We start from the raw sequence: 27823 nt of genomic DNA, 5'->3' as shown, positions 1-27823 counted from the left end.
TAAATATATCTCACAGACAGAGTATTAAGTGAAAAGAAGTTAAACACAAAAAAAGTACATACTGTTTGGTTCCATTTATATCAAGTTCAAGCACAGGCAAATGATGAGAGAAAGGGAGAATATGGAAGGGGCTTCTTGGGTATGGAAAATATGCTCTACCTTGATCTGGGTTGCGGCAAATAGGTGTGAGCACAGTTAAAACACACACACACACACACACACACACACACACACACATGCATCAAGATGTAAACTTGGGATTTATGTATTTACTTAATATAAATTATGCCCCAATTTGTAAAAACTGGAAAAAGAATTTACAGTGTGGAACTCTTAAGGTGGGGTTGAACCCTGGTCCTGCACTCATATCCCAAAGTTACCCAAGGTAACTACAAAAATGGAACTTTTTTTTTCTCTTCCTAAAATCCAAGATGTGCTCTTAAAAGTGGGCAAGAAACATCAGGATATACTTTTTTCAGTGCAGAGTTTGTGCTGATAATTACCTATCTGGCCCAATAGTCAACTCTGATTCCAACTAGGATCACAATACAAATTGAAATATTTTACTGGATGATTATGGAATGAAGCAAGAAAAAAGAGAGGAAAAAGGTAACATGAAAACTAAAATGTGAAAGTTCATTTCTTGCCTCTGTGTGCCAGGCCCCCAGATTACCTCATTAATGAGTCCATTATCTAATCAATACAAATTTAAGAAAGTAGCCTAAAGACACTTGGCATGAACAGAGAAAAAGAGACTTTCCTCCCAGCCCCATTCTACAAGGACTGTAGAAAGGTGAGGCGGAAAAGAGCAGTTTGCCTTCTGCCTCCCCCAGCTCCTGCTGCCCACGTGGAGGCTTCTGGGTACAGCTCGCTGGGGTCTAATGCAAGTGTGGCATTTTCCTTGTCTACCATGATCAAGCTTATAGTGTACATGAGTCTCTGATAACCTTCAGCTCATAAGAAGTCTTACTCCATGATCAGGACATTCTGAAGGGACCCACATAGCAAACAGAGCAACAGGAAGTCAGCGGCAGAAAAAAGAAGTTAGGCCATAGTCCGACTTCTAGACCCAACCAAGGCAGCAGGAAGGTAGAGACAGGCTCCAAGTAAAAGTATTTCTCCCTCGTAGGTACATATATGGCTTCTCAATCAAAATGTAGGATTGCTAAGGAGCACCCCTCAGCTGGTAAATACTTTCTCACTCACTTAGCAGACCCTCAATCCATCTATGCATGAGTAATTACTTTAAAGAAACACTATCTCTGCCAGTGAGAATTCATGGCTTAAATAATTAAGGAACCCAAGTTTCTTAATGGTTTAATGGTTTGCACTATATCTGAACTGAAAGCTAAAAGAAATAAAAATCTGGAGCAAAGACCTATCTGGAGTAAAGAACAAAGGAACAGCAGATTCATGAGGAGGGCTAGGAGGGGAATGTGGTGACGGACAGACAAGGAGGATAATTCTGGAGGCTCCCTTGGTAAGTCAGGAAGAGATAAGCTCTGTTTGCGATTTTTGATCGACTAAAGCAGGAAACCAGAGGACTGACTTTATTTTGTTGCTTCTGCTGGAACTGGGCTATATATAAGACAAGATAACGCTGCCTCTTCTTATAAAACAAAGGGTACTTAGCTAAGGAAGAAAAAAGCTTTCCCAAAGTTCAAAAATTAATGGGAGTGTGATTTACGTGATGGATCAGAAATTAGTACCTCGTTACACAAGCTCAGAACTCTGACAGTGATCGGACTCAGCTTAAAATGGAAACAAATGGACGGAGCCTCTATACCGGAAATGCATCAGAGGCTGATCTGGTGATTCTGCACCAGCATGAATCAGTCTCAACTTCCATCTCCAAAGCAACACAGAGTAGGGTTGGAATGGTGAGTAGCGATGTGAAATGAAGACTTGTGAAAAGTAAGTTCTCCATTATACTAGCATCCATTCTAGAAAATGGCGGGAGAGATGCATCAATCATTGGCTTCTCCTTCAAAGTGGCATTAAAGAGCCAAACACAGGAGTAGAGGAAGGCTTGAGAAGCAGAGGAGGGAGAGTGAATGTGCCCTCCAACCAAATCATCTCCTACTTTTCTTTTCTCTACCTCTGAATTCCTCGTGGGTCAGGAGGCTGATGGCAGATGAAAGGGAGAGACAGGACAGGGGAATGGGAAGAAGAGTTAAAACACATCCCGCCAGTATTTCTAATCAATACAGATGTCTGCATGTTCCTTAGAATGGTTCGTCCAGTAGGTTATGTGCTGAGAGGTCTCTGAACAGTAATCATGAAGGACGCAAATGCGTTTAACACCTTTTCTTTGACACCTTTTCAAAACAACCACACAAACCTTTCATTTTTTTTTTCTTTCGAACCTATTCTCCCACACCAACAGATATTTTTATCTTTAAGGATATATACCTAAACTTTACTTTTAAAAACCACCCAGAGTCTCTAAGTAAACACCAAATTGCTTACCAAGTCTAGAATATTCTGATTATCGTTTATTGATACTCTCATTTAAAATAAAAACCAAATAGAACCATGGAGCTCTTTAGTGCTTAATTGAAAAAAATATATTTAGAGATAGTAAAAACCTCTCTGAAACGAGCATATGGAGACCAGGGCTCTCTGATAAGGGCTCTAATGGAAAGCAAGGTGATTACAACCTGATTGTAAGGAACAAAGGAAACATACAATAAAATACTAAAAGGTCAATGTCTCTTCAACTTATTTGCATGAAGGTATTTCTTCTAAGGCGAACGTTCCAAATTAGACCCAGGAGATAAAACCTAACTTCAGAACCACATGAAGAGTTTCCTGAGAAGAGTGGTTTTTTGCCCATTCTAAGATGATAACCTTTGGTCATGATGGTGCCAGAGGAGAACAGAGAATGAAAGCTGAGGGGCGCCTGGGTGGCTCAGTGGGTTAAATCCTCTGCCTTAGGCTCACGTTGTGATCCCAGGGTCCAGGGATGGAGCCCCACATCAGGCTCTCTGCTCAGCGGGGAGCCTGCTCCCCGCCCCCCAACCTCTCTGCCTACTTGTGATCTCTGTCAAATAAATAAATAAAATCTTTAAAAAAAAAAAAAAAAAAGGATGAAAGCTGAATACCTGTGCCCTGTTTCTTTTTCAGGAGAGACGCGCAGGCGGCATTCGTAGCCATGTCCAGGGCCAGCTTCTTCTCATTGTTTCTTAAGTCTGTTCTCGCACCTTTTCCGCAACACAAGAAAAGCACATCAGGTGTTTCTGAAGAATCTAGAGTAGCAGACAGTCTTCCTTCCACTCGAACTAATCAGCTGGGCCCAAACGAACGAGAAAACCCCTCTGGTGCTAAAGTCAGCTTTTTCAGAACAGTAAGAGCCCACTTGGCATCTTTAATCCAGGGGCCTGCTGCTGTACCCCTGATAATTAGGCACCATTAAAATTACCCTTTCCTTTCAAGTGCCTAGAATACTGCATGTGAGTTTTTAGCAGGGAGGGGGCCCCTCCCGAAGGTGAATCCTGAGCCAGTCAGACTCCACAGTGTCTTGGCACTAGTTTTTGGAGACTCAGTATAATACACCCGTTGCTTCTTGAAAAAATACACATGGCTGGTGCCTGAGGGGATTAATATTTTATATCTGTAAGTGGACTCCTGTGCAAATTAGAAAAGTCACCCAATAAAACCTAGAGGCAATCCATTGTTCCCACAGCCCAGCTTCTACTTGCTTTTTTTCTTTGTCTTCACGATGGTAAAAGTTACATCAGAACTTAAGAGTACATTTTCGTTGTTAGAGATTTAAAAACATAGAAGTATGCTGAAGTCCCACTTCATCCTCCAACTCACCCATCCCTTCCCCTTCTTCTAGCTCGTCCACAGGAAACCATTCCCAGCAAGTGGGCATCAACCCTCATCTCCCTTAGGTGCGTGAATGCATTCACAGACTTCTATGCATATATACACAAATTCATAGCACATACATTGGCCTATAAACTGATTTTTTAACCTGACAATACATAGTGGTATTCCTTCATACTATTCCTTATTAATACACATCCTTATAACTCAATCTATTTAAACATTTGTTTAAGTATTCAATTTTGTGGACACTGTAAAATTTATTTAATCACCAGGGGCACTTAGGCTGCTCCTTTATTACAAACAGCACTGCTGTATACCTCCTTGAACATCTTTTTAAGGTCTGGTTTTCTAGAAGTGATGCTGGAATGTAAGGATATGTACATTTTTCATTCTGCAAGGTACTGTCAGATTGCTTTCCAAGAAGGCTTTACCCATCTGCACTTTCTGCCACAGTATAGGAGAGCGCCGTTCTCTTTGTAACCACATCCTCTTCCATAAACAAAAAAATAAATGTATGAAACTCAAAGGCACAAAAATAGTTAAGAAAGCTTGGCCTATTTAATTAGGAATATGGCGACGTGTATAAAAATCTCCCTCATGAGCAGATCCCGATCTACCCATAGCGAAGGGTCTAGAAACCTCATTTTCTTGTTGTGCTACAGGTTAAAAAAAATCCTGAGGGTTAAGAGTACTGTGGCTAATTGTATCCTACATTAAATTACACTTTAGAACTCATGTACATGATTTCTGTCAGGCCAGGAAATGTTCAGAGCCAGCATTGCAGGAGAAGAAATAACCATTTCCTGTGTCCCTCTCCACCCACACTACCCAACAGCAATGCGATGTGAGCCATATATGTCATTTCTAAGTTTTCTAGTGGCCACATTTTCAAAAAAGAGGAATTCGTTTTCGTAATACATTTTCTTTAACCCGGTATATCCAAAAGGTGACTGGTCTATCATAGAACCAACATAAAAATGATTCTGATGCTTTACATCTTTTTTTCACCAAGTCTTTGACATTCGACGTGCATTTTACACATGCAGCACATCTCAGTTCAGACGAGGCTCATTTTCCCAGCTTAGTGGCAGAGGCACAGAAGGCGCAGTTCTAGGCATAATCTTAAGGGGGCGCTATAGTGGTCCTCACGCTGATCTTTTTTACACCTGAGGTTTACACCATCAACACACTTTAAACCAGTTAACATTTTTCTTCATATATCCCACAACATTGCTCCGAGGAGCCCTAATGACAGCGCACCTATAGGACACCTTGGAATTCAAGCTACTTATAGCCTTCTGGACCAGGGTACAGCATGGTTGGGGTGGGGGGGATGCCTGGCCCTCTGAAACGGTTATAATGAATATGTGCGGGACAAGTGGATGGACAGATGGATGGTCAGCCCATAATTTCACTGTCTCCTCTGACTTGTAGAGAAATAGGGAATCAAGGGATCTTCTCATTCTTCGTCCGTCTCAAAGCTGAACGTTATAGCTACAGCTTGCTTTCTTATCTATCAAGACTTTCCTGTGTGAACAGAGACCTCAGCAACTTTACCCACACAGCCTTCCGAGATAGAATCTTCTCTACACATGCACACACACAGGCACACACACACGCACACCTTTCTTCTAAGGCCCTTTAATCCTGCAGAAATATACAATAAACAAGTCCTGAAAGTAATATGTGTAACCTTAAAGCTTACCAAACTTTCAATTTAATACTAAAAGCTTCACACAATTCACCTCAATACTGTAATTTCATCTTATTGTAACAACCCTGTGATACAGACAGAGTGAGTTAAAATCCCAGTTTCAAAACACAGAGACTATTATTCTTCCTACTATCTCAAATAATATAATTGAACGTAGCCTATTTTTCCAGGGTACGTGAAGGCTGGATAAACTGGGCACACCCTTTACCTTTTTCCAGAAGCAACTGGACAATATCTGCATAACCCTTCCAGGCGGCAGCGTGTAAGGCTGTGTCTCCCAACTTGTTCTACAGTGAATTAAGAGAGAGAAAGCAGCATTTTAAAAATAGAGTGTGGATTGAAGATGTGCATGAGGGGCACCTGGGTGTCTTAGTGGGTTAAAGCCTCTGCATTTGGCTCAGGTCGTGATCTCAGGGTGGGATCGAGCCCCGTATCGGGCTCTCTGCTCGGCTGGAAGACTGCTTCCTCCCTCTCTCTTTGCCTGCCTCTCTGCCTACTTGTGATCTCTGTCTGTCAAATAAATAAATGAAATCATAAAAAAAAAAAAAAGAAAAGAAAATGTGCATGAATTCAGGTTCACCCCAAGTAAACCTACAACAAGAACAAGTCACAAAATCATATAAAATTCCAGAGAGAGAAAGAAGAGTCAGAAGATGACAGAAAAGTCATGTGGGGGGAGGGGATGGGCTGGAGGAGCAGAAACCAACTGGGAAGAACACCAGGTGACCTGCAGATGCCCGCAGGAGACACCAGGAGGAAGCAAGCAGATCTGTCCCTGCAGAAACCCTACATGAATTAGCAACTGGAGATGCCCGGAGACATTAGAGCGGGCAAGAGGCGTGGGAGTGAAAACAAGAGGACTGGGTGAAAGTGTTTATTATGGAAGTAATTAGATCACCCTCCTCACTCCTTGCTGTCAGGTGACCCTGTGCAGATGGCAGACTTACCCTGTCAAGAAATTAACCAGATCGTTTCCAAGCCCATGGGACGTAGAGGTACAAGGTAAGGTGGCAATGAGGCTAGGAGCTAAAAGCAGTGGCTAAGCTTGAAACCGACAAGTTGCCCCAGAGTGCATGGTCTAGCATCTACCCCCAGGCAGGAGGCTGCAGGACAGTTCTCCAGTGGAGCTCAACAGCCTCACATGCAGAGGAGGAAGAGGGTATTCATGCTGACATCTGGTTATCACCCAGCGAAACAGCCAATATCTTACGTCACCCTACAGAGAAGCCCCGTGAGCAGGCAGAACATCTACCACACTTCAGACAGTAGGTATGTGGAAATACTAGGTACTAGCAAAGCCTCCATTATTTGAGAAAAGATTAAACCAAAATTAATGGAGCTCAGGGGAAAAAGACACAGTGAATGGCAGAAAATGTTTTAAAAAGCTCCAATTCATAGATCTGAGGTATAACATGAAAGAGCATAATGGAACAAAAAAATGCTACTTGAAAATAATAATCAGAGTAAAAGAGAAAGCTTTTAGTGGGCAGAATTCTAAGACGGTGCCTAAGGTCCCTGCCTCCTGGGATCCACCCCCTGAAGAATCCCTCCACCTTGAGTATGGGTGAGACTAAGGAATACAATGGGATATCACTCCCCTAATTAGGTTTCTAATCGGTTGATGCTGACTTCATCAAAAGGGATATTATACGGAGTGGGCCTGGCCTAATCAGGTGAGCCCTTTTCCAAAGGGGGAGCATCGGAGACACAATCTTCCACTGGCCTTCAAGAAGAAAGCAAACAGCCATGTTGCGAAATGTCTGTGGAGAGAGCCACAGACACTACAGGTGCAAGAAACTGAAAGCTAAGGGCCAGAGCACTATGGGCGCAAGAAACTCAATCCTCCTGGCAAACCTGAGTGAGCCTGGAGCAGGAGCTGAGCTCCAGAGGAGAAACCAGTCCAACTAATCCCTTGCTTCTGGCCCCTGAGACCCTGTGCAGAGAACCCAGCTGTGCCACACCCAGAATTCCAGTCTATCTACAAAAGTATAAGGCAAATGGGTGTTGTTTTAAGCTGCTGAGTCTGTGGTGTTTTGTTACACAGCAACAGAAAACTTACACAGGACAGAAAGGAACTAAAGAGGTAACCAAGATAAAACACGAAGGTAAGAAGATCTCTGAGCAAAACTAAAATAACTGGAGCCTCAATGCTAAGAGGTCCTACCTCATTACGAACAAGCATTCCAGAACCAAAGAACAAAGACAATCATCAGTAAAAGCTGGAAAAGAAACACCAGACAATATTTTTCTAGGCTGAAAGAGTCCACCACTGTTACTGGGAAGAGACCCACATCATGGTAAAATTTCAGACCACCACGGACACAGGGACAATTCTGGGTGAGAGAAAAAGCAGACCACACGCAGAAGAATGGGAATCAAAATGGCATCAAACCTCTCGAAAGCAATCCTAAAAACTGAGTACCCTAGAGGCCTGCCTGCAAAACTCCAAGGGAATACAATGGAATTCATTTTCAACCTGGAATTCTCTCAGCCCAGTCAATCCCTTGGACCCCTTTCTTAGCAATCTGCTTGAAGAGGTTCTCAGCAACAGGAGGACAAACGCGGAATGCAAACAGGTGAAGGCATATCACAGGAGGGAGGGGAAGGAAAGGCTTCGCAGGAAGACAGCAACGGGCAGCAGAGACCAAGCTGCTCAGATCAAAGAATGAGGAGGAGGACGTCGGGAGGTACCAGTATATTCCCGGGCGGGGTGGGGCCAGCAGCAGGGAGAAAACAGTTATCTTACACATTTTGGAAAAGCATGTCAAGAGAACATGAAACAGTGTAGAAGTCTCCAGTGAGATACAAAAACTAAAAACCAGCTGAATAAAAGTAAGGCCAGAAACAGAAATGACACAAACTGTGAGCAATATTTAGCCATAATACTTGTAAGCATTACAATGTTACTCTACAGAGTAGCATACCGGAAACTCTAATAGGATACTTGGCAGATGACCAGAGGAGCAAAGGTTGGGAGATGGCAGATCAGAGTGGAGGCAGGAAGAAGCAGAAGCCTTCAGACAGGACACCAGAGCATTATGAAGATACTGACTTAGGGGACAGCTCTGTGGGCATCTTCCTTAATAACATGACGGCAAGAGGAAAGCGCTAACAGCCAAAAGGAGTGAGTGGGTAAGATGGAGTACGATACGCATTTTGGGCTTAAACAATTTGGACTTCAGGACAATAGTACTTTTTTAACTACGTGTTTATAGTGTTTTGATTAAAAAGTGTATGAAAGGGGCGCCTGGGTGGCTCTGTTGTTAAGTGTCTGCCTTCGGCTCAGGTCATGTTCCCAGGGTCCTGGGTTCGAGCCCTGCATTGGGATCCCTGCTCAGCGGGAAGCCTGCTGCTCCCTCTCCATTTCCCACTCCCCCTGCTTGTGCTCTCTCTCGCTATGTCTCTCTCTGTCAAATAAATAAATAAAGATCTTTGAAAAAAAAGTGTATGGAAGATATGAAATGAGAAGAGGTCAGTTCAAGGCACCAAGACAGGCCTTTGCACGCCCATAAGCCACCCATAAGCAGCCGAGAACAAGGTAGGTATGTTATGACCACTGACTTCCATGTAAACGATCTTACCTGTTGGTTCAGTTCAACGTTTGGTTGAGTAAACAGCACTTCCACTACGTCTGAAATTTAAAAGGAGAGATATTTTTTAAGAATGAAAAGGAAAAGGCTGATAAGGCTAGGCATAATAGTTTTGAAAGAGAGGATTCTTTAGAAGAATCTTCAAGAACATCTGTACAACAAAATTGTTTAAATGTATGGAAGTACAGGACTTAAGAACCTAAAAAGGAGAATTATCTAGGGAAAAGTTGTTTTCAGATAATCTGGCTTCTGCATTTTGACACAGCAACCACTGTAGAACTAACTCTACATTTGTTGTGCTACTTTATATTCATTTAACTAATCTGTGTTTATCAGCTAAAATAAGATTGGCTTCCTTTTGGGAAACAGCCAGAAACTTCTCCTTTGGCTCTGCTATTTATTAATCTGCTAGATGCTTTGTTTCTGGTTGTTGTGTTTGTTTTGTGTGTGTGCTGTAGGGAGAGGTAAATGGGTGTGGGTCAGGCTGAAACACATGTAGAAATTCCACTTGTCCTATTATCGATTTTAATGGAGAAGTTTATCAACTTGATCACTAACTTAAGCAAATGCTGTCCTTCCCCTACATCTAACAGCGTGCATTTAACTTAAAATGTAAATCAAGAAAGCGTATGTTGGGAGAAACTGAGCTGGAGGAGTCCCTGTTGCCCCTTTCTTCTGTAAGATCAGATCGTGGGGTTTGTTTTTACACAACTATTGTTTTCCTGTAACCTTTCCAAGCCCGGGAGAGGAAAGGAAGTTTCCAGGCTTTCCAGTGAGGGAGGTCCACGCAGTGAGTATTCTACCGACTGCTTCCCAGACCTTCCAGGAACAAGGCTCTTTGGCCGAAGTTCTAAAGGACTTGAAAAGAATCGATTGTTTTTTGTTTCTGTAAATCCGTCTCCTCTCTGCGGTGCACGGTTTTGGTAGCGCGGACGGTGAGGACAGCACACAGAAGCTAGTACCTTTATGGCCCCCGTGGCAGGCCCAGTAGAGCGCAGTGCTTCCAGCCTTGTCTAAGCCATTAACGCCGACTCCGTTGTCCAAACACTCTCTCAACCAGCTCAAGTTGCCTGAGAAAGTTTCAAATTGATAAAAACGTGAGAAAAAGGGTTTTTTTGTTTTGTTTTGTTTTGCTTCAAAATCAATTTCATCCTCCACAAATTCCCATCTACAATGGATTTGTTAGCAAGTCTGAAATTAAGACCCAACCCACAATGCATTCATTATGGTACATTTTTGCTTCCAGTTTGCTAATGAAAAACATTGACAATGACTTGGGGATGGGGTAGGGGGAAGGTTGGAAGAGCTTAAACAGCACAAATTATTTGTCACGTTCTGAGACGCCCGGAGTCAAGGTGCTGGCAGATTCAGTGTCCAGTAAGAGCCTGCTTCCTGGTTTATGGACACTGTCTTTCTACCCCTTGGACAGAAAAGGCAGGAGAGCTCCCCGGGGTCTCTATGGGCTTATTTAAATTCCAGTTATTTAACAAAGAGTGTAATATTCGGTTCAGGTACTAATGAATTTTTAAATGTCATCTTTGCAATTCTATAACGTATGCACCATTCTAAACCAGTGATTTCCTTTTGTACATTCACATTTCAAAAAGATCCGGGGTATCTGGTGGCTCAGTTTGTTAAGCAACTGCCTTCGGCTCAGATCATGATCCCAGAGTCCTGGGATCAAGTCCCACATCGGACTCCCAGCTTCATAGGGAGTCTGCTTCTCCCTCTGACCTTCTCCCTTCTAATGCTCTCTCTCTCTCTCAAATAAATAAATAAAATCATTTTAAAAACTCAGAAAGATCTGGAATAGAATGGAAGAGAGCGCCCTGAGGACTTACTAACAACTCCCCTTGTCTATGGCAGGGTTTCTCAACAGCAGCCCTATCGATGGCGGGCCTGCAGAATTCCTTGCTGTTGAGGCTAACCGGTGCCCCATAGTAAGTTTGACAATGTCCCCAGCATCTACTATCCAAAAGGTGCCAGGAGCATCCCCACGTCTACAGTCAAAATGTCTCCAGGCATTGCTGAATATCTCAGGGTTTGGCGGAGGAAACCACAGATGCATGGGACCAAGGCCCATCCCTGTTGCTTCCTCCCCAACCTCAACCTCATCCCACACAACAACACTCTCCTAAATGCTAACGCCCACAAGAAGTCTCCACCCTCCTGCCCTCTGGTTACTCACTGCGGCCTCTATAACCTGCTTAACTTAAACATACTTCAACTGCTTTTCTTCTGACATCATCTTGTGATGATCTGTTACACACATGGCACCCCCGGCCAGACTCTGGGCTCCGGGAGTTACAAGCAATGCCTTTCCACCTGCCACTGAGCACAGACTAAATAAAGGACTCAAAAGTGTTTGGTGGGGGCGCCTGGGTGGCTCAGTGGGTTAAGCCGCTGCCTTCGGCTCAGGTCATGATCTCAGGGACCTGGGATCGAGTCCCGCATCAGGCTCTCTGCTCAGCAGGGAGCTTGCTTCCCTCTCTCTCTCTCTGCCTGCCTCTCCATCTACTTGTGATTTCTCTCTGTCAAATAAATAAATAAAAATCTTTAAAAAAAAAAAAAAGTGTTTGGTGGCTGATATTTTAAAAATTAAAATCACAGGGGCACCCCGCCAGCTCAGTTGGTAGAGAATGTGATGCTTGATCTCGGGGTTGTGAGTTCAAGCCCCACTCGGGGGTGTAGGGCTTACTTAAAGAAATTAAAAAAAAAAAATTAATCACATTTTCTCTCTCGAGGGTGCTAGAAGGCAGAACAGAGATCGCCTCTGGAGGACATGGGGGTTTAACTGGAATGGGAACATTTTAGGATGACACAAGTGTTCTAGATCTTACTCTGGGTGTTGGCGATATGGGTGTATATACCAGTCAGAAGTCATCAGACGATATAATTAAAATCTGTGTTTTGCTCTACTGCGTATCTCAATCAAAAACAATCACACCTACCTCTTTTTGCAGCTTCATGCAATGGATTGTCAATGGATTCTGCCTGCTCAGCCACTAGATTGAAAACAGAAAGAGCAAAGGCAACATTGAGAGTGCCACCCCGGTGACTCATGACTCACTAAAGCCACTTCGCAGCCCCCTGGCTCCCCGAGTGCCAGGGCCTTTCACCACATGGCAGCCCTTTGGGTGCGGATTTAAATTAAAAAAAAAAAAAAAAAGAAGAAGCAGAAAATCAAACAGATGCTTCCTGCTTTAAAAGAAACTGAATTATTTGCAAATGAAACCAAACTGAGCAGTAAGGCAACACCATGGCAAGGAACTGGTGTATAAACAAAGCCACACGCAGTAATGAACTGCAAGGATAAGCAAAAACAAGCAGATCACAGCCTGCATACCAGCACACCCAAGTCTGTCCTCAACGGAGTCACAGAAATGCGAAGGAAACCATTCGATGTTCATTTGTACCTTCTGTAAAAACACCCGACTTCGAAGACGGTCGAAAATAATTGTTTCCCTTGTGTGTGTGTGCACGTGGGGGGCACGCATGAGGGGGAAAGAGTTCACTTCCCGTATTCACAAAGGGCGAGCGGCGTCCCTACCTGCCTCTGAGGAAGGTGAAGAGTTCTCTGCTGTCCCACAATCAGCGGGAACGACCACACGCAGACTGCGGTTCAAAACAGATGTCAGACCCGCACCCTCCCGCCATCAAGAGCTAAAACGGGACATGCCCTTGGCTACTGGAGGGTGCAAAGCAACAGGGGGGAGCATTTTACATGCTCACTGTCTGTGACTCGCTGGAAATGGAGTGCAAAGGTTGGAGGGGAGTAGAAATGTTTCGAGTCTTTTTTTAACCCGGAATGGTATCACCTTTAGACCAGGGCAAGCGGGGCCCCTCCGTGGGGCCCTCCCCACCCCACCCTTCCCCTCACCCTCTTAGCTCCCCACAGACTTTGCAACAGTCTCTTCCTTGAAAGTTTCTAAGTCCTGTGCCAGTGCTTGGAACTCGGCCTGACACCATCCCAGTGGTCCTGAGACTCATCCCGTGCTGAAGTCAAAAGGAATCTTGGAAGTGACTGAAATCAAACCTCTCACGACACGGTGGGGAAACAGTCCCAGGGACAGTGGAGAAGGGCCTTGGCTAAAGCCCCTTGTTATTAAGAAGTGGAAGAAAAAGGATTAAAACCCTGTTTACCCATCCCGGGCTCTTTTTACTCTACTTTGCCATTTTCTGCAGAAGTACTTTGTTTGTCCTCTTCCAACTGATAGTGGCTTCAAGGCAGAGGCCGCCTCTCACTCCCCAAGTTCCTCACACTGCCTCGACACCCACCCAGTGAACACAACTGCCTCAGACGTGAAAGAACAAGGCAAGGTCACTCCGTCACCAGAGAAAGGGCTAGGCTAAGAAAACACCTGAGATTTGGTTTAACAGCAAAGGAAAAGGGAAAAAAAGAAAAACAAAAAACAACATGCTAAGAACTAGATAAAGGAAAGCCATAAGCACTTCCTTGGAGACCTGGGGTTCTACTGAGGGTGCAACAATGCATTTTCTTAAGCCAAAGAGTCAAGTTCAAGTGCCTCCAGTGCCCACTCCGCCTTTTATTAAGGAGAGCTTCATGGAGTACACAATGTCCTATCCTGGCAATGACTCCACTGAGTCTCGGCTAGGGCAGCAAGCAGAAAGGCTTCAGGAACTGCAACACTGAAAGTCCACAGAGTAGAAACGAAGTAATAACCAACCCAGCCAAGCTTACCGTAGTTGCTTGGGATGAGTCCAGTCCTGCCTTTGGACGTGCCTTTCCACCAATTGGTATCACTCTAGTGAAAGAAGAGTTAGATTAAGTGGCACCAAATTTATATTCAATCACTTTTAAAACCATCTGGCTTGGGGCGCTTGGGTGGCTCAGTTAGTAAAGTATCTGCCTTCTGCTCTGGCCATAATCCCAGGGTCTTGGGATCGAGACCCATATCAGGCTCCTTGTTCAGCAGGAAGCCTGCTTTTCCCTCTCCCTCTCCACAACACCCCCTCCCGCTCATTCTCTCTCTCTAATAAATAAGCAAATAAAATCTTTAAAACAAACAAACAAACAAAAACCAAACCAAAAAAAAAAAAAAAACAAAACAAAAACCCATCTTGCTCATGGTCTGCCCTGCCCTACAGAATGTCCATCAGCCCCGGTCACATCAAGTTTCCTCACCCCCTAGTTACGGACGCCTGTTACCGCTCTCATTAAAGTACAAATGTACCCCCATCGACCTGCGACATAACACAATACACTTCATCACAGACCCTCAACAACCACACACATCAGAGATCATGGGAAAGGGAAGAAAACAATTATAGCTAAACTACCCATAGAATTTTTTTGTCCAGAGTCTAATTTCTTGTAGCTGGAAGATTTTTTTTTTCTAAACATGTCTTTATTTTAACCCACTGAGCCACCCAGGCGCCCCTAAACATATCTTATTTTAGTTTCATTTGGAGGGAAACTTTATTTTAGAAAAATTCAAACCTATAAAAGGTAGGAAGAACAGGATAATGGACCTACATAAACTCAGCTCCCACCTGCATAAATTATTCACTCATGGGCCAACTGTTTCCTCTATCGAACCCACAACCTCCCTCCCCTTCGGATTATTTTGAAATAAACGGCAGACATTGTATTAGCTCACCTGTCCGTATTTCAGTAAGATGATTTTTTTCCGAAGACATAAAACCATTATCATCACATAAAATTTATTTCAATAATTCCTTAATATCATCAAATATCTAGATCAATATTCAACTCTTCCAGTTGTCCCACAATTTAGAATTCAAGTAAGGGTCATACAATATGATGGATTTATTTGTCTCTTGTCTCTTTTAGTATATAGGTTTCTTCTTTTTCTTCTTTTTTTTTTCTTCACTCCTTGATTATACACTTGTTGAAGGAACCAGTTTATTTGGTCCTCTGAGTTTCAAACAGTCTGGATTTTGCCTGTTCCCTCTCTCTGTCTTACCAAAAATGTGTTCCTTTCTTCCCCCTATTGTCTATAAATTGGTTGTTAGTTCTAGAGGCTTAATTAGATTCAGATTCAGTTTTCTGGGCAAGACTATTTTATAGGTAGTATCGACTTCTTCCATCAAGAGACACATAATGGGGCGCCTGGGTGGCTCAGTGGGTTAAGCCGCTGCCTTCGGCTCAGGTCATGATCTCAGGGTCCTGGGATCGAGTCCCGCATCGGGCTCTCTGCTCAGCGGGGAGCCTGCTTCTCTCTCTCTCTCTGCCTGCCTCTCTGTCTACTTGTGATTCCTCTCTGTCAAATAAATAAATAAAATCTTTAAAAAAAAAAAAAAGACACATAATGTCTTATGGTCTCTCCTTTTGTAAGGTTAGTTAGCCACTGAAGAGCACCAGCTGGGTCCATAATTTGCTGGGAGCTGCAAAATGGTAACATTCTATCACTCCTTTCTCACTTAAACAATCAGAGCATCTCTTTAAAGAACAATTTTCCCTCATCAAGTCTCAGGTTACCCAGAGATGAAGTTCATAGAGAAAAGGCAGAATCAATGCTCATGATTTTCCCTAACTGAACAGAATAAAACATTGGTTCCCTAGCATCTGCTCAGGGTGAAGAAGGATGCTTGGTTTTTGGAAGTATATTGACAGCTCACGGATTTAAACACAGTAAATGTGCTTCAATTCCAGGGGATTGTTGCCCTATTTAACTACTCGAATTGTCCTATCTTTGACTAGTGGCAGCCTCTTCGACTTCATTCCTGTCCTTCTACTGTGACCCTTGTTTTGAAGGCTTTCCTACTTTCTTTTTTAAATTTAATTGAATTTTATATTTTTAAGATTTTATTTATTTGACCAGAGAGAGAGAGAGAGAGAGCGAGAGAGCGCATGCACAAGTAGGCAGAGCGGCAGGCAGAGAGAGAGGGAGAAAAATCCCACTGAGCAGGGAGCCCAAGGTGGGGCTCGATCCCAGGACCCCGGGATCATGACCCGAGTCGAAGGTAGCCGCTTAACCAGTCATTCTTTTTTCTAGGCCTTTACAAAGGACAGAGCAGGACCTATTTTTATTTTACTGTAGATGAAGTACAACGTACTTGCCATACAGGTGCAGAGCCACGGGGTTTTCATTTAGCCTCCTTGATCTAACATCTGTGTACCTTTTCCCGCCGGCTGAAAATCCCCGTGTCAGTTTCACTGACCTAATGACTCATTTACTCTCAACCACAATACAACGCAGCAATCTCGGCACAGAAACGCCAATGCTTCTGCTACAGGACCATGACTGAAAGCAGGGCATAGTCATTCCTCCTGCCAGGCCTTTTTGTCCTTCAGGTTCATTCTACTGGAGATGTTCCCTCGGACTGCTGGGTTTTAAGTTCACTTGGAACAGTTCCTTTCTGTGGGGTTGTGCCAATTCCCCGGGGTGTAACTAACTTCATTTGATTCATTCTGCTTTTAAATTTCAAGGACTGCTTTTTTGCCATTTCATTTCATAATTATGCAAAAGTGTATATGACTCCAAAGTCAGATCTCCAAAACAAGGTGTGATTTTTTTTTAAAAGGCTATATTCCATGTTTCCTTTACCCTATCTGCCTTCCCTCACATAGAAGAAACTATTTTTTTAAATTTTACTCGATGATTCCTCCTCTGACCTTTTGTTTTAAACTGAAGAAAACCGTTACACATATCACCTCTCAGGTAAATAAGGCATACTGTTCACATTTTTTTTTTTACCTTTAGTTTTTTCACTTAAATTACTCTATAATAGCATTTGGAAATATTGCTCATTCTTTTTTATAAATGCATAAAACTCTGTGGATATATCAAAGCTTATTCAACTATCTCCTTACAGGTGGACATAAGGGCTACCTCTAATTTTATGCTATTATTACAAATTGTGCTAAAATGAACAAACACGGGCATATGCATTTCTATACAAATAAACATTTAAACACTGTACAATATTACAGCTACACAAAATAGCCTTATGTATCTTTAGTTCATATGTAGTATTACAAAATATTAGCGGGGCTTACCATGTCAGTAATGTAGATAATATCACCTTCCTCAAAGTACAACTCATCTGGCTGAAAGAAAGAAAATATACACAGTTTGACTTCATGTGATTTTTCATGAATTAGAATATAATGATGATGCTAATAATTACACAAATTTCAAATACTAAAGTACCTTACAGACAATGTGGTTTTAAATACTTAAATCTGCACACAGACCACTTAACGAAACATCACTGACAAACTAACATATGTATAGAAAGCTGAATTTTTCCTGTGATGAACTTCAAAGAATTGCATACATGACATATAAGATTTCCCCCTACGCACACATCTTACATTCTTTCACAATGAAAGCAAAGCATTTTCTATCAAAATAAAATATTAATAAAACTTTTCTCATAAAAAGTCTAAAAGGTGATACACATTTTTTCGTAAGAGGATAAATGTCTAGAATTTAAAACCAGGCAAAATAGCCAGGAGCTTGGCTCTTGTCTAAGGGATTAGGTTCAATCCTTAAATATACGTTCTTTTTTTTTTTTTAAGATTTTATTTTTTTATTTGACAGAGATCACAAACAGGCAGAGAGGCGGGGGGTGGGGCAGGCACCCCGCCAAGCAGAGAGCCCGATACGGGCCTTGATCCCAGGACTCTGGGATCATGACCTGAGCTGAAGGCAAAGGCTTTAACCCACTGAGCCACCCAGGCAACCTTAAATCCACTTTCAGATCAACATCTGCTACCTGCTTATTTTGAGAAAACAATTATCCTATCTTTTCATGCTCAGAGAGAATGAACATTTCCTATATAAGAATAGTTAATATGGGGACGCCTGGGTGGTTCAGTGGGTTAAGCCACTGTCTTCCACTCAGGTCATGATCCCAGGGTCCTGGGATCGAGCCCCAAATCGGGCTCTCTGCTCAGCAGGGAGCCTGCTTCCTCCTCTCTCTCTGCCTGCCTCTCTGCCTGCTTGTCATCTCTCTCTGTCAAATAAATAAAAAAAATCTTAAAAAAAAAAAAAAAGAATAGTTAATATGTAATTCAACCATTAATAAGGCTAAAGAGTGGGGAAAACAGGAAGCAGTAACTCGGTCAGTCCAGACCATAAGCAGCTCTCAGGGCTTAGCTGACCACACAGACGACATGCACTCCAGCTTGTCCTGCAAATGCTCTGAATACAGCCATGTGCTTTAATAAGCATCTTTTTTCTATCACGAAATTAACGCTTACCAGCATGACTCTGTAAGTATATAGGACCTTGCCTATTAGGATCAAGTTTCAGATACTGGGAAATAGTCACGTTGTCATGTTGAATGAAGAATGTGGAGCACAGAATGTGATGTAGGATAAGATCACAATTATGTATGAAATATGAAATATGTAGAAAAATTTTTCCAAATTTTCTATCATGAGCTTGTGTTACTTTCATAATTTGGGTTGGAAAAATATTTTTTAAACATGCTTTGATAGTTCTGATTATAGTTACTGTTCCATACAAATAAAACTCAAACAAATAATTTCATCGACTGATTTTTCCATTTGTTTATCTCCTCTCTGTTACAGACCACAGTGGCAAATATGACTCTGAGCTACTAATTTATTTAGTTTCTAAGCTGATCTGTATTATTATAACTATATCCTCCTGAATATAAATGAAGACTAGATCAGCTACACCATGCTGAAACCAACCACACACATAAATCACTCAGGCACATTATGCATTCAAATATAAAAATTACCAAATGGTAATTAATGATACTAAAAAATTGATGAGTTCCTTTATTTTTTTAAAGATTTTATTTATTTATTTGCGAGAGAGAGAAAATGAGTAGTGAGAAGAACAGAGACTGAAGGAGAAACAGACTTCCTGCTGAGCAGGGAGCCTGATGTGGGACTCGCTCCCATGACCCTGAGATCATGACCTGGACTGAAGGCAGATGCTTAACCCACTGAACCACCCAGGCGCTCTGCCTAGTTCCTTTAAAAGGTACCTCCTGAAGTATTTGTTGCATTCACTGAATCCAGACTTAACACACAGCACAAGCTATGCAAAATTAATTGAGCCTATGTTGACTCAATAACATAGATTTGTAAGATTATTAGAAATAGACATTTAGGGCAAAAAAAAGTAAAGTCCCCTAATCCTTTCCTATCATGTTCTGATGATTTATGATCAACAGACTACCAATTATGATAGAGATAGAAAGTGACTAGGGAAACGTACTACTTTTTTTTTTAAGTATTTCCTTGCTGCAAACTGGATCACTCCCAGTGAGGCCGTAAAGGGTTCACACTGCCCACCCAGCACCCCAGCTGGACCCACTGGCCATCCCTGTAATAGGAGGGTCCACCTTCACTGGCCATTTCAACATGCTTTGACTTGTCTCCTTGAGATGACAATACGGGTTAGGAGGAGAGAATGAGGAGAATGTAAACTAGGAAGGAAAGCAGAATACATGTGCAAGCTTGGCGTTTTTCCGGAGGGACTCTGAGTTTCCCGGAGTTTCGAAAGAGTGCAACGTCTTTAAGAGATATTTCTGGTCTTGGAGTCATCCAAAGCACATCTTACCCCATCCCTCTCCAAGACCTAACCTTGCCACTTATGTCTAGCAAGGGGCTTTCACGGAAGTTAAAGATCTACTTATGGTGTTGGCCTCCTTTTAAAACCGCAAGTCAAGTTTGCCTAAATTTCAACACGCAGTAAGTTCATTCACCCTTGAACCAAAAAGGTGTGTCTGAAAAGGAACCGAACAAACAGGTTCAAAAAAGCACACACACACAAAAAACCCTGTGATGAGACCTTCTCATGAAAACAAAACAAAAAACAAAAAACAAAACAAAACAAAAAAACAAAAAACCCACAACAATGGACCATAAGTGCTTAATGGGTATAGGATTTTCTTTCAGGAGGATGAAAATGTTTTGGAACTGGATAGAGGTGGGGGTTGTACAACACCATAAATTTACTAAATAACATTGAACTGTTCCCTTCAAAACGGTGAATTTTATGTTATGTGAATTTTTACCTCAATTTTTCAAATGGCAATAAAAAATAAAATAAATTTAGAGGCAATAAAAAACCCAGAACAGTTACAGTTCTTATTGTCTTTTAAGTAATTCTCGTCCTTTGCGGTTTGGTAAAACGCATCATTTGGAAAATGTCACTCGGCACGGTCATTTCGATACTTCTCAGTGCTGCTTTGGTTTTTAAAATAATGGCTGTTGTTCAAACACTGTTGTCTGCCACAAGCCACCTATTAGGTGAGACTGTTTTTTTCAGCTGAGGGGATGACAACTGCCGCCGATTTCAGTCAGGGGAGAAAAAGGTCTCACTATTTTTCAATACTAAGAAAAAAGAGTGGACAGTTTATTTTCTTTTTAATCAATAGCTCCCAGTCGGAGAGTGCTACTGCCCATAAAATAGCTCTTCCAAAGGAACCAGGGGCAGTTTTTCCTAACCTAGCCACCGAATTCTTCACACTGTTACTAGCTGTATAGACAATAAGGTCATTATCATGATTTTAGAACGTAAATAGATTTTACCTACAATATTCACACTTTCCCTTAAGAAACTGCCTGTAGGGCACTTAAATGATTTGATGAGGGTCTACTTTTAAATTCCTGGCATTATACTCATGGAGAAGAAATGGGGAAATAGTGACACAATCAAGCAAGCACTTTATTTCTAGATTGTTCTTTGGTTTTCAACCACATTCCTCTTTTCCCCTCTCCTTGAAGAACCACAAGGTATCAGGACAAGCAAATTGTTGGCCACTGGAATGTCAGAGTGATGAGTACAAACTTGGTAATATATATTCTCATTCCTGTTTCATGTATTCTTGGTGACATGTAATTCCCAAGGCATTCGTTTGCTTGGTTTATGAAAAAATATATTTTATGAAAAAGTTTAGAGACTATAACATCCTTATGAAACTTTTCAGGTGTGTCAACCTGGAACCCCAAGAACTGATAAAAATATTTTTACAAATCAAATTTTCTCTGGATATTTTTATTTACCACTTTATAGGACTACAAAGTGCAGGCACTAGCCTGGCAAATATTAACACATGAATCCTCACCAGCAACCCCATGAGGTGGGTGTTACTCTTATCAACACCCTGTAGATGAGAAGCTTATCCAAGGCCATAGAGCAAGTATATGGTAGACACTAGACTTGAACCACGACAGTTAGAGTCTGGAATCTTCACCAGCACCTATGCTTGCTCTCTTACGGGAGGGTCATGTATAGCCATAACTGGTCATCTTGGTATCAAGACCAGGTTAAAACGTGGTGGCCACGGAAAGCATCTGTGGTTTGCCGCTACTCCCATCCCTTCGTGATGCAGTACAACAGAACCAACAGCAACCCCTTACACTTGCAAAGCATGCTTAACCTCGTTTAATCCTCATGATGACCCATTAATTAGGGCAGGGCTGAAATACGGGTATCATCTCCATTTCATAACCAGGCTCAGAGGGGTGCTGAAGAACTTGCCACAAACCACACAGTGAGAGAGTGGCGGGGCTGGGCTCCTGCTTCAGCTTTTGCAGTCCCCATTCTAGGGTTCCTGCCTCTCCGCTGAGTGTGATAAACCTAGTGAAGCCCAGAAAATGGGACACAACAGAGCGGGGTCCTGCTGCTTTCCCTTTTCCCAATACACCACCAACACACAGAAAATGCTGTTCCCTTTCTCCTGGTGCATCTTGACACTGGTCTATCCAGTCCAGCCAGATCTCTGTATGAGACTTTATTGGACGGAGGGGTTGAGCAAGAATGAAGAACCAAACATGTATGGGTGGTGCCAGGACTCCCCTGCCTTCAAGCAAAACTGAACAGAAATGGGTTGGCAGGAAGAACCAGAAGTGACAAACTGCCTAGTGTTTTTGCTGTCCCATAGATTGCCGAGACTGAAGCTGGCACTGCCAGCCCTATTCCCTGATGAGAGAAGAGCAGTTAAAAGCTGGATGTAGGCCTTCCCAGGGTGCCGCCCTTGTCAGCAAGTGTCCCACAGAAGCCAGCTCAGCCCTTGCATCTTGCCTGGTCCCAGTGACTCTGAGGAGGCCTGGTCCGCACCCATCCTGCCGGGCGTGGCTACTCGGGGAGACGGGAGAGAGAGACAAACTGAGCTTCCCGCATCATCCAACAGAACTCCTTACTCAGAAAAAGAATGTAAAACTAAACTAGCACTGGGATGACACTCAGAACATCGAGTAACTGGTCTAGCACAGGCACTTAAGCAGCAAGGAAGGCCGGGAGCTAGAGGCTCCTTGCCCAGCCAGCCACCTCCCCTTTAACATCTGCATCGAGGGGAGGTGGGAAACGGCAGACTGCGGGGGCACCAGGCGCGGGATACTAATTACTGAGCACGCAGTACATCCCGGGTGGATTAGCGCCTGCGCCACAGCTCAGGATCCCTGGGACCAGGGATATTAAAAAAAAAAAAAAAAAAACATTTTAAATATGGACTCTTCAAAAACCCTAGTGAATTAAATATCTTTTTCCTTCTGCACATCAATAATAACAAAGATTTTTTTTTTTAAGATTTTATTTATTTGAGAGACAGAAACAGAAAGTGCGAGCAAGAACAGGAGGGGAGGGCCGAGGGAGAGAGAGAAAAGCAGACCCCCCCCTCCACTGCGCAGGGGGCCAGTCGTGGGGCTCCATCCCAAGACCCTGGGATCATGCCCTGAGCCAAAGGCAGATGCATAACCAACTGAGCCATGCGGGAGCCGCAATAACGAAGATTTAAAAAAAGAAAAAAAAAAGTTGTAGAGAATTCCATCCTGCAGCAGAACTGGAGGTGAATTAAAATAATCAATATGTCAACCCACCAAAACTATTAGCTAAATGTCTATAAAGATAGCACCCACGATCCCTCCGAACCGTAATAGCAGCTTCACACATTAATCTCACCTACTCTGCATTAAAACCCTGTGAGATTATTATTATTCTCACTTGACAGAGGAGCACGCCGGGGTACAAAGATAGGGAATTCCCAAATTTCTCAGGTCACACAGATGCTAACGAGGCAGAGTGGGTCCTAAAACCTATGGCCAGCTCTGAACAGCCCTGTGTTCTGCCCCCGACCCAGACACGTGTTATGGGGAGCTGGACAGAAATGCCAAGTGTAAAAGGCAACCCGCTCTTGGCTGGGTTACTCAGAGAGTCTTTATAGAAAAGGAAGTATGTTATTAGAGCCTAGAGAGGGGCAATACTATGAGTCTAGAAAGGGTTCAGAGATGGGTTCTGCTGTGCATCAAATCCAGGCTAGAATGGTCTAAGAAGGGAAAGGAGCAGAGGACTGCGGGGCTAGAAACACGCTGGAGTCTAGGGGACTCCGAAGTCAAATAAAGAGGTGAAGCAGATAACGGAAGCAAAGCTACATTTTAGGAAAATAAATCAGGAAGAAGAATGCGGAAGGAATGGAGAGAAGCTGGAGTCCTTGAGCCAGAAGCAAGAAAAAGCACAAGAGAACCAAAGGAGGAGGAGGTCAGTAACAAAGGACAAAGGTGATGACCAACAGGATATTGGGGGGAGAGTCAGGACTCATGTCTGGTCTCAAACTGAGCACATGCAGGTCCCTTCCTGGAGTGAGGGAGGCTTTAGAGAATGATCTAGTATTTATTCACTGACCAGCCCAGGAGGGCAGCTGATGCGCACGCCCCAACCCCCACTTCCATCAGCCTCAGGGGGCTTGCAACCTAGGAAACCATCGATCAGGACAACCAGATGCAGGAAATGACAGCCTTCCTGTGAGCAAGGGACAAACACAAAGACAACAACTTCTGGGGCTCATACTTCCTTACCTTTTTGTGCACCTCCACCCCGCCCAATTCATATGGTGAAGTCCTAACCCTTAATACCTCAGGATGTTGAGAGTATTTAGAGACAGATTCTTTAAAGAGGTAATTAAGTTAATATTAGGTCATTCAAGTGAACCCTAACCCATATAGGACTGGTGCCCTTTAAAGAGCAGACTGGGAAACTGACAAGCATAGAGGAAAAATGACCCACTTGGGGACACCAGGAGAACACAGTCATCTACAAGCCACAGAGAGAGGCTCTGGAAGAAACCAACCCTGTCCACACCTCCATGTGACTCTTTGCTTCCGAACCTCTAAGAAAAATTTTTGTCGGTTAAGCAAAGGACTTTGCTCTGTAGCCGTAGCCAGCTGACATGCGGCCCGTTCGTTACCGCCTCCTCCAACACAGGCCAGATGCCACTGGAACATCCCGGTAATAAAAATGAAAACCTAAGATCTACCTCTACCCACCCCACCCCTTTCTTGGTCCAGGAACACTTTGTTTATGAAGTCTTGGGAGGATTCATCGGAGCACGAGCACATCCCGTATTAGTGTACTACTCCCTACTTCAAATATCGATCTCATTCCCCGCTCACAGCCAAATTCTGCAGCATGGCTGATGAGGACACAGATGGCCACAGAGATCTGGAATTTGAGGGCCGGCCGCCTCCTGAAGGCAATGAGCCAACGCTTGGCACCGTCTGGTTCTGTGTTACCTTCTGAGATGCTCAGCTCTGGGGAGGTCAGGGTCTAGGGCAAAACCAGACAAAACCAGTGGCAAGCTAGCTACCCCCAGCACGAAGGCTCCTGTCGCTAGTGAGTAGGACGGGGAAGTAGAGAGGGTGGGTTTCCTTGCTCAGTCTCTCTCCTCTGCCTCCTAACTATCTGGACCTTCTGCTCCCACGCTCACTCTGCGGGATGGTTTCCCACTCCGCAGGAGAGTGGCTCTTCTAAAACTTGTCTGGTCAACCCTGGACTCAACACCATCCATCCCCCCACAACGAAGCCCCTACGCAATCTGCCCTCCTCCTCCTCCTCCCAGGCTCTCTGGACCTATCTCCTACCTCCCTCTTCTTTATGCGCAACTTTCTAAGCTGCTGTCCTCCCTGTTGTTTCTAGAACCCACCAAAGACGCTCCTTGCTGTTCCCATGGCTCTCTCACTTCCCTCAGATCTCCACGCGAATGTCACCTTTATAGAAAGCTCATCCCCGAACACCCTGCTGAAAAGAACTCTTTTCTCCATGAAACTTCTGGCCCCGTACCCTCTGTATTTTTCTTCGTTGCACTGATCAGGCCTTGACAGCCATGTTCATTTGTCTGCTAACTGTCTGTCTCCCCCCATTGGGAGGGGAGCTTCATGGGGCCAACCTTTCTGTTGACGTGGCACTGTCCCCAAGGCCTGGGTCAGGGTCTGGCATATAGTAAGTGCTCACTAAACCAAGCATGGATGGGTAGATGGATGGATAAACACCAGAAAGAGCAAAAACAGAAAAAATTATTCTAGATAGTTGGTTAAAGGTGCCATTATGAGGTGGGCTGAGGTAGAGGGTCAACAGGAAGAAGAGGAAGGTCAGCGTTGAGATTCACAGGAAGGATGACTAAGACAAGGTCATGTGCTTTACATGTGGGTCACTTAGTGATTTTTAAAGTGAATGATGTCACCCTAGGGGAAAAGGCAAAATAGGATGGACTGCATGACCTCAAGGTGGGGAACACTTTCAGGTCAACCCAAGGGACTTAGCTCTCACACCTCTGGACCGCCTGGGAAGTGACTGACCATCCATTCCGGTGAATCATTTACGGCTATCAGAGAAAAGACAGGCCATTTAGGCCAGAGGAAGTATCTAAAAAAATCACCTTAAGTTTTTATGCCAATTTTGAGGTTAAAGATTGAATACTTACAGTTCTGGGTTCAAACGTATAAAGAGCTCTGAACACTTTAACTTGCCCTAAAAGAGAGGGAATAAACAACACATGATCAATTCTTTCATTTTAAGTTTACTCTAAATAATACTATCCATTATAGTCTTCAGAATTCCCTAATTAAATGCCCATGTGAGAAATTTATTTTGGAATTAAAATGCTTTTTTCTGCATAGAGGATATTTTGTAAATATGTATTAAAGGAAGGCATGAATCAACACATATCTCTGGGGATGAATTTGTTTCCCCTTCTCAAACAGGAGCTACAAAATTATTTGGACTTCGTTTCTGTCCTATACAGAGCCCTTCCAACCCTAAGATCTAAGTTTAAAAATCGAAAGGTAAGCATTTAACATAAAGACAGTCGACAGCGGTTTAATATCCTTAAACTGATGATTTAGAATTTTATATTTTTCGAAAGAAAATACCATGGAGAAACATGGTATCTGTTGGAGAAATATGTGACTCCATTAAGTCCCAAAACAGAGTGCAGTAACTCAGCAAAGAGGTGGTCATGAAAGCTGTCTTCCATTCTCACCAACAAGGCCTCTCATTATATGCCCGCCTCTTTCTTGCATTTCCATAATACCTTGTATTAGAATAAATGCTTTGCTGGCCTGTCTCATCTGAGAGCAGGAATCCTGACCTGTTCCATTTCCTGGCATCCACTAGCATACAGTAAGAACTTCATAAATGCTTACTAAATTAATATGTAAATAAAAGAACAAATTCAAACTGTAGGAAAAAGCCTACATATAGGAAAAAAAAAAAAAAAAACAGGGGGCATCTGGGGGGGCTCAGTCCTTAAGCATCTCAGCTCAGGTCTTGCTCCCAAGTCCTGGGACTGAGCCCCGCATCAGGCTCCCTACTCAGTGGGAAGCCCCTACTTCTCCCTCTTCCACTCCTCCTATTTGTGTTCCCTCTCTCGCCATCTCTCTCTCTGGCAAATAAATAAATAAAATCTTTAAACAACATAAAAGGATACATATGTAGCTATTGGGAGTGAACACTCAAAACCTTTCGCTGGTAGAAAGTCAAGCACTATGAGGACAGGTATTTATGTTTGGTTGAGTGAGACATCCATGTACCAAGCACGGCGCCTGGCACACAGGAGGCACTCAGGAATCATTTGTTGAATGGATGAATAAAGGAATGGAAACATGTACTTGAAAAAAAAATCTGAAAACCAGCAGTTTGGAACAGTGTTGTCCAATATAAACTTCACCCCACACTGGGGAAGTTCTTCCTCGGTGCTAGCCACGTACAGCTACCGGGCGCTTGGAATGTGGCAAGTCTGACTGTGAACTGATTTTTAAACATTATTTGACTTTGATTAAGTTGAATTGTCACAGGTGGCTGGTGGCTACCTATGGAACCATGTTTAGAATATTAGAAGACAGGAAATGACCACAATGTCCACTGAGCGGGATTATGCAAATCAACTCTGACTCATCGTAAGAATGCTGCAGACAGATCCGCAGACCCTGACGTAGAGAAGATCCTGCAAGGTATTCAGTGGGAAAAAAGCAACTACAGAACAGTATGCCAAGGACCATTCCATTCCTGTTGACAATATACACGCACATATAACCCTCGAAGAACAGCACTGACTATGGGGAACCTTCTACTTCACAAATACTGTTTATATTTATTATGTTCAGCACGTATTACTTTTATAACCAATAAAAACAGATACTTTCATGGCAGGCGGTGGGGTTTGGGGGATGTGGGGTTGGCAATCATTTCTTCCTCCTAAATGCCCCCTATACAGTCAATCCCCTGCTCAGATCCCTTGTGACTTAACTTAGCGTGTTTGCAAAAAAACGTGATTTTTGCGATCTGAGTTCTAGTGCCACTCCTTCCCTGCTCTTCTAGGAGGAAGGAGGAAGGCAGAAGCAAAGGTGAAACCTTTTTTCTTCTGGAGTGTGTTTTTTACACACACCACAGGCCTGAGAAAGGAAACACCAAAAGGAAGGAAGAGCTGCCAGGAGAGA

At 43.2% G+C, this 27823-nt stretch overlaps 1 protein-coding gene across 2 annotated transcripts in view; it reads right to left on the bottom strand.

The window, feature by feature from the left end:
- OSTF1 (osteoclast stimulating factor 1) overlaps positions 1-27823 on the bottom strand; it is a 51861-nt gene that overhangs the window by 3938 nt on the left and 20100 nt on the right. For both annotated transcript variants that reach the window (XM_082694498.1, XM_082694499.1), the window contains exons 2-9: positions 25810-25856; positions 17123-17173; positions 13841-13904; positions 12090-12143; positions 10101-10208; positions 9130-9179; positions 5757-5835; positions 3105-3203 (exon numbers count right to left, since the gene is read on the bottom strand). In XM_082694498.1, coding sequence (XP_082550624.1) covers positions 3105-3203; positions 5757-5835; positions 9130-9179; positions 10101-10208; positions 12090-12143; positions 13841-13904; positions 17123-17173; positions 25810-25856 — 552 coding nt within the window. The remainder of the gene's footprint in view (positions 1-3104; positions 3204-5756; positions 5836-9129; positions 9180-10100; positions 10209-12089; positions 12144-13840; positions 13905-17122; positions 17174-25809; positions 25857-27823) is intronic.

This window comes from Mustela nivalis, assembly GCF_964662115.1.
Source record: "Mustela nivalis genome assembly, chromosome: 13".
NCBI lineage: Eukaryota > Metazoa > Chordata > Mammalia > Carnivora > Mustelidae > Mustela > Mustela nivalis.
The sequence above is the reverse complement of the archived record's forward strand: the minus strand, read 5'-3'. Positions and strand labels throughout refer to the sequence as shown.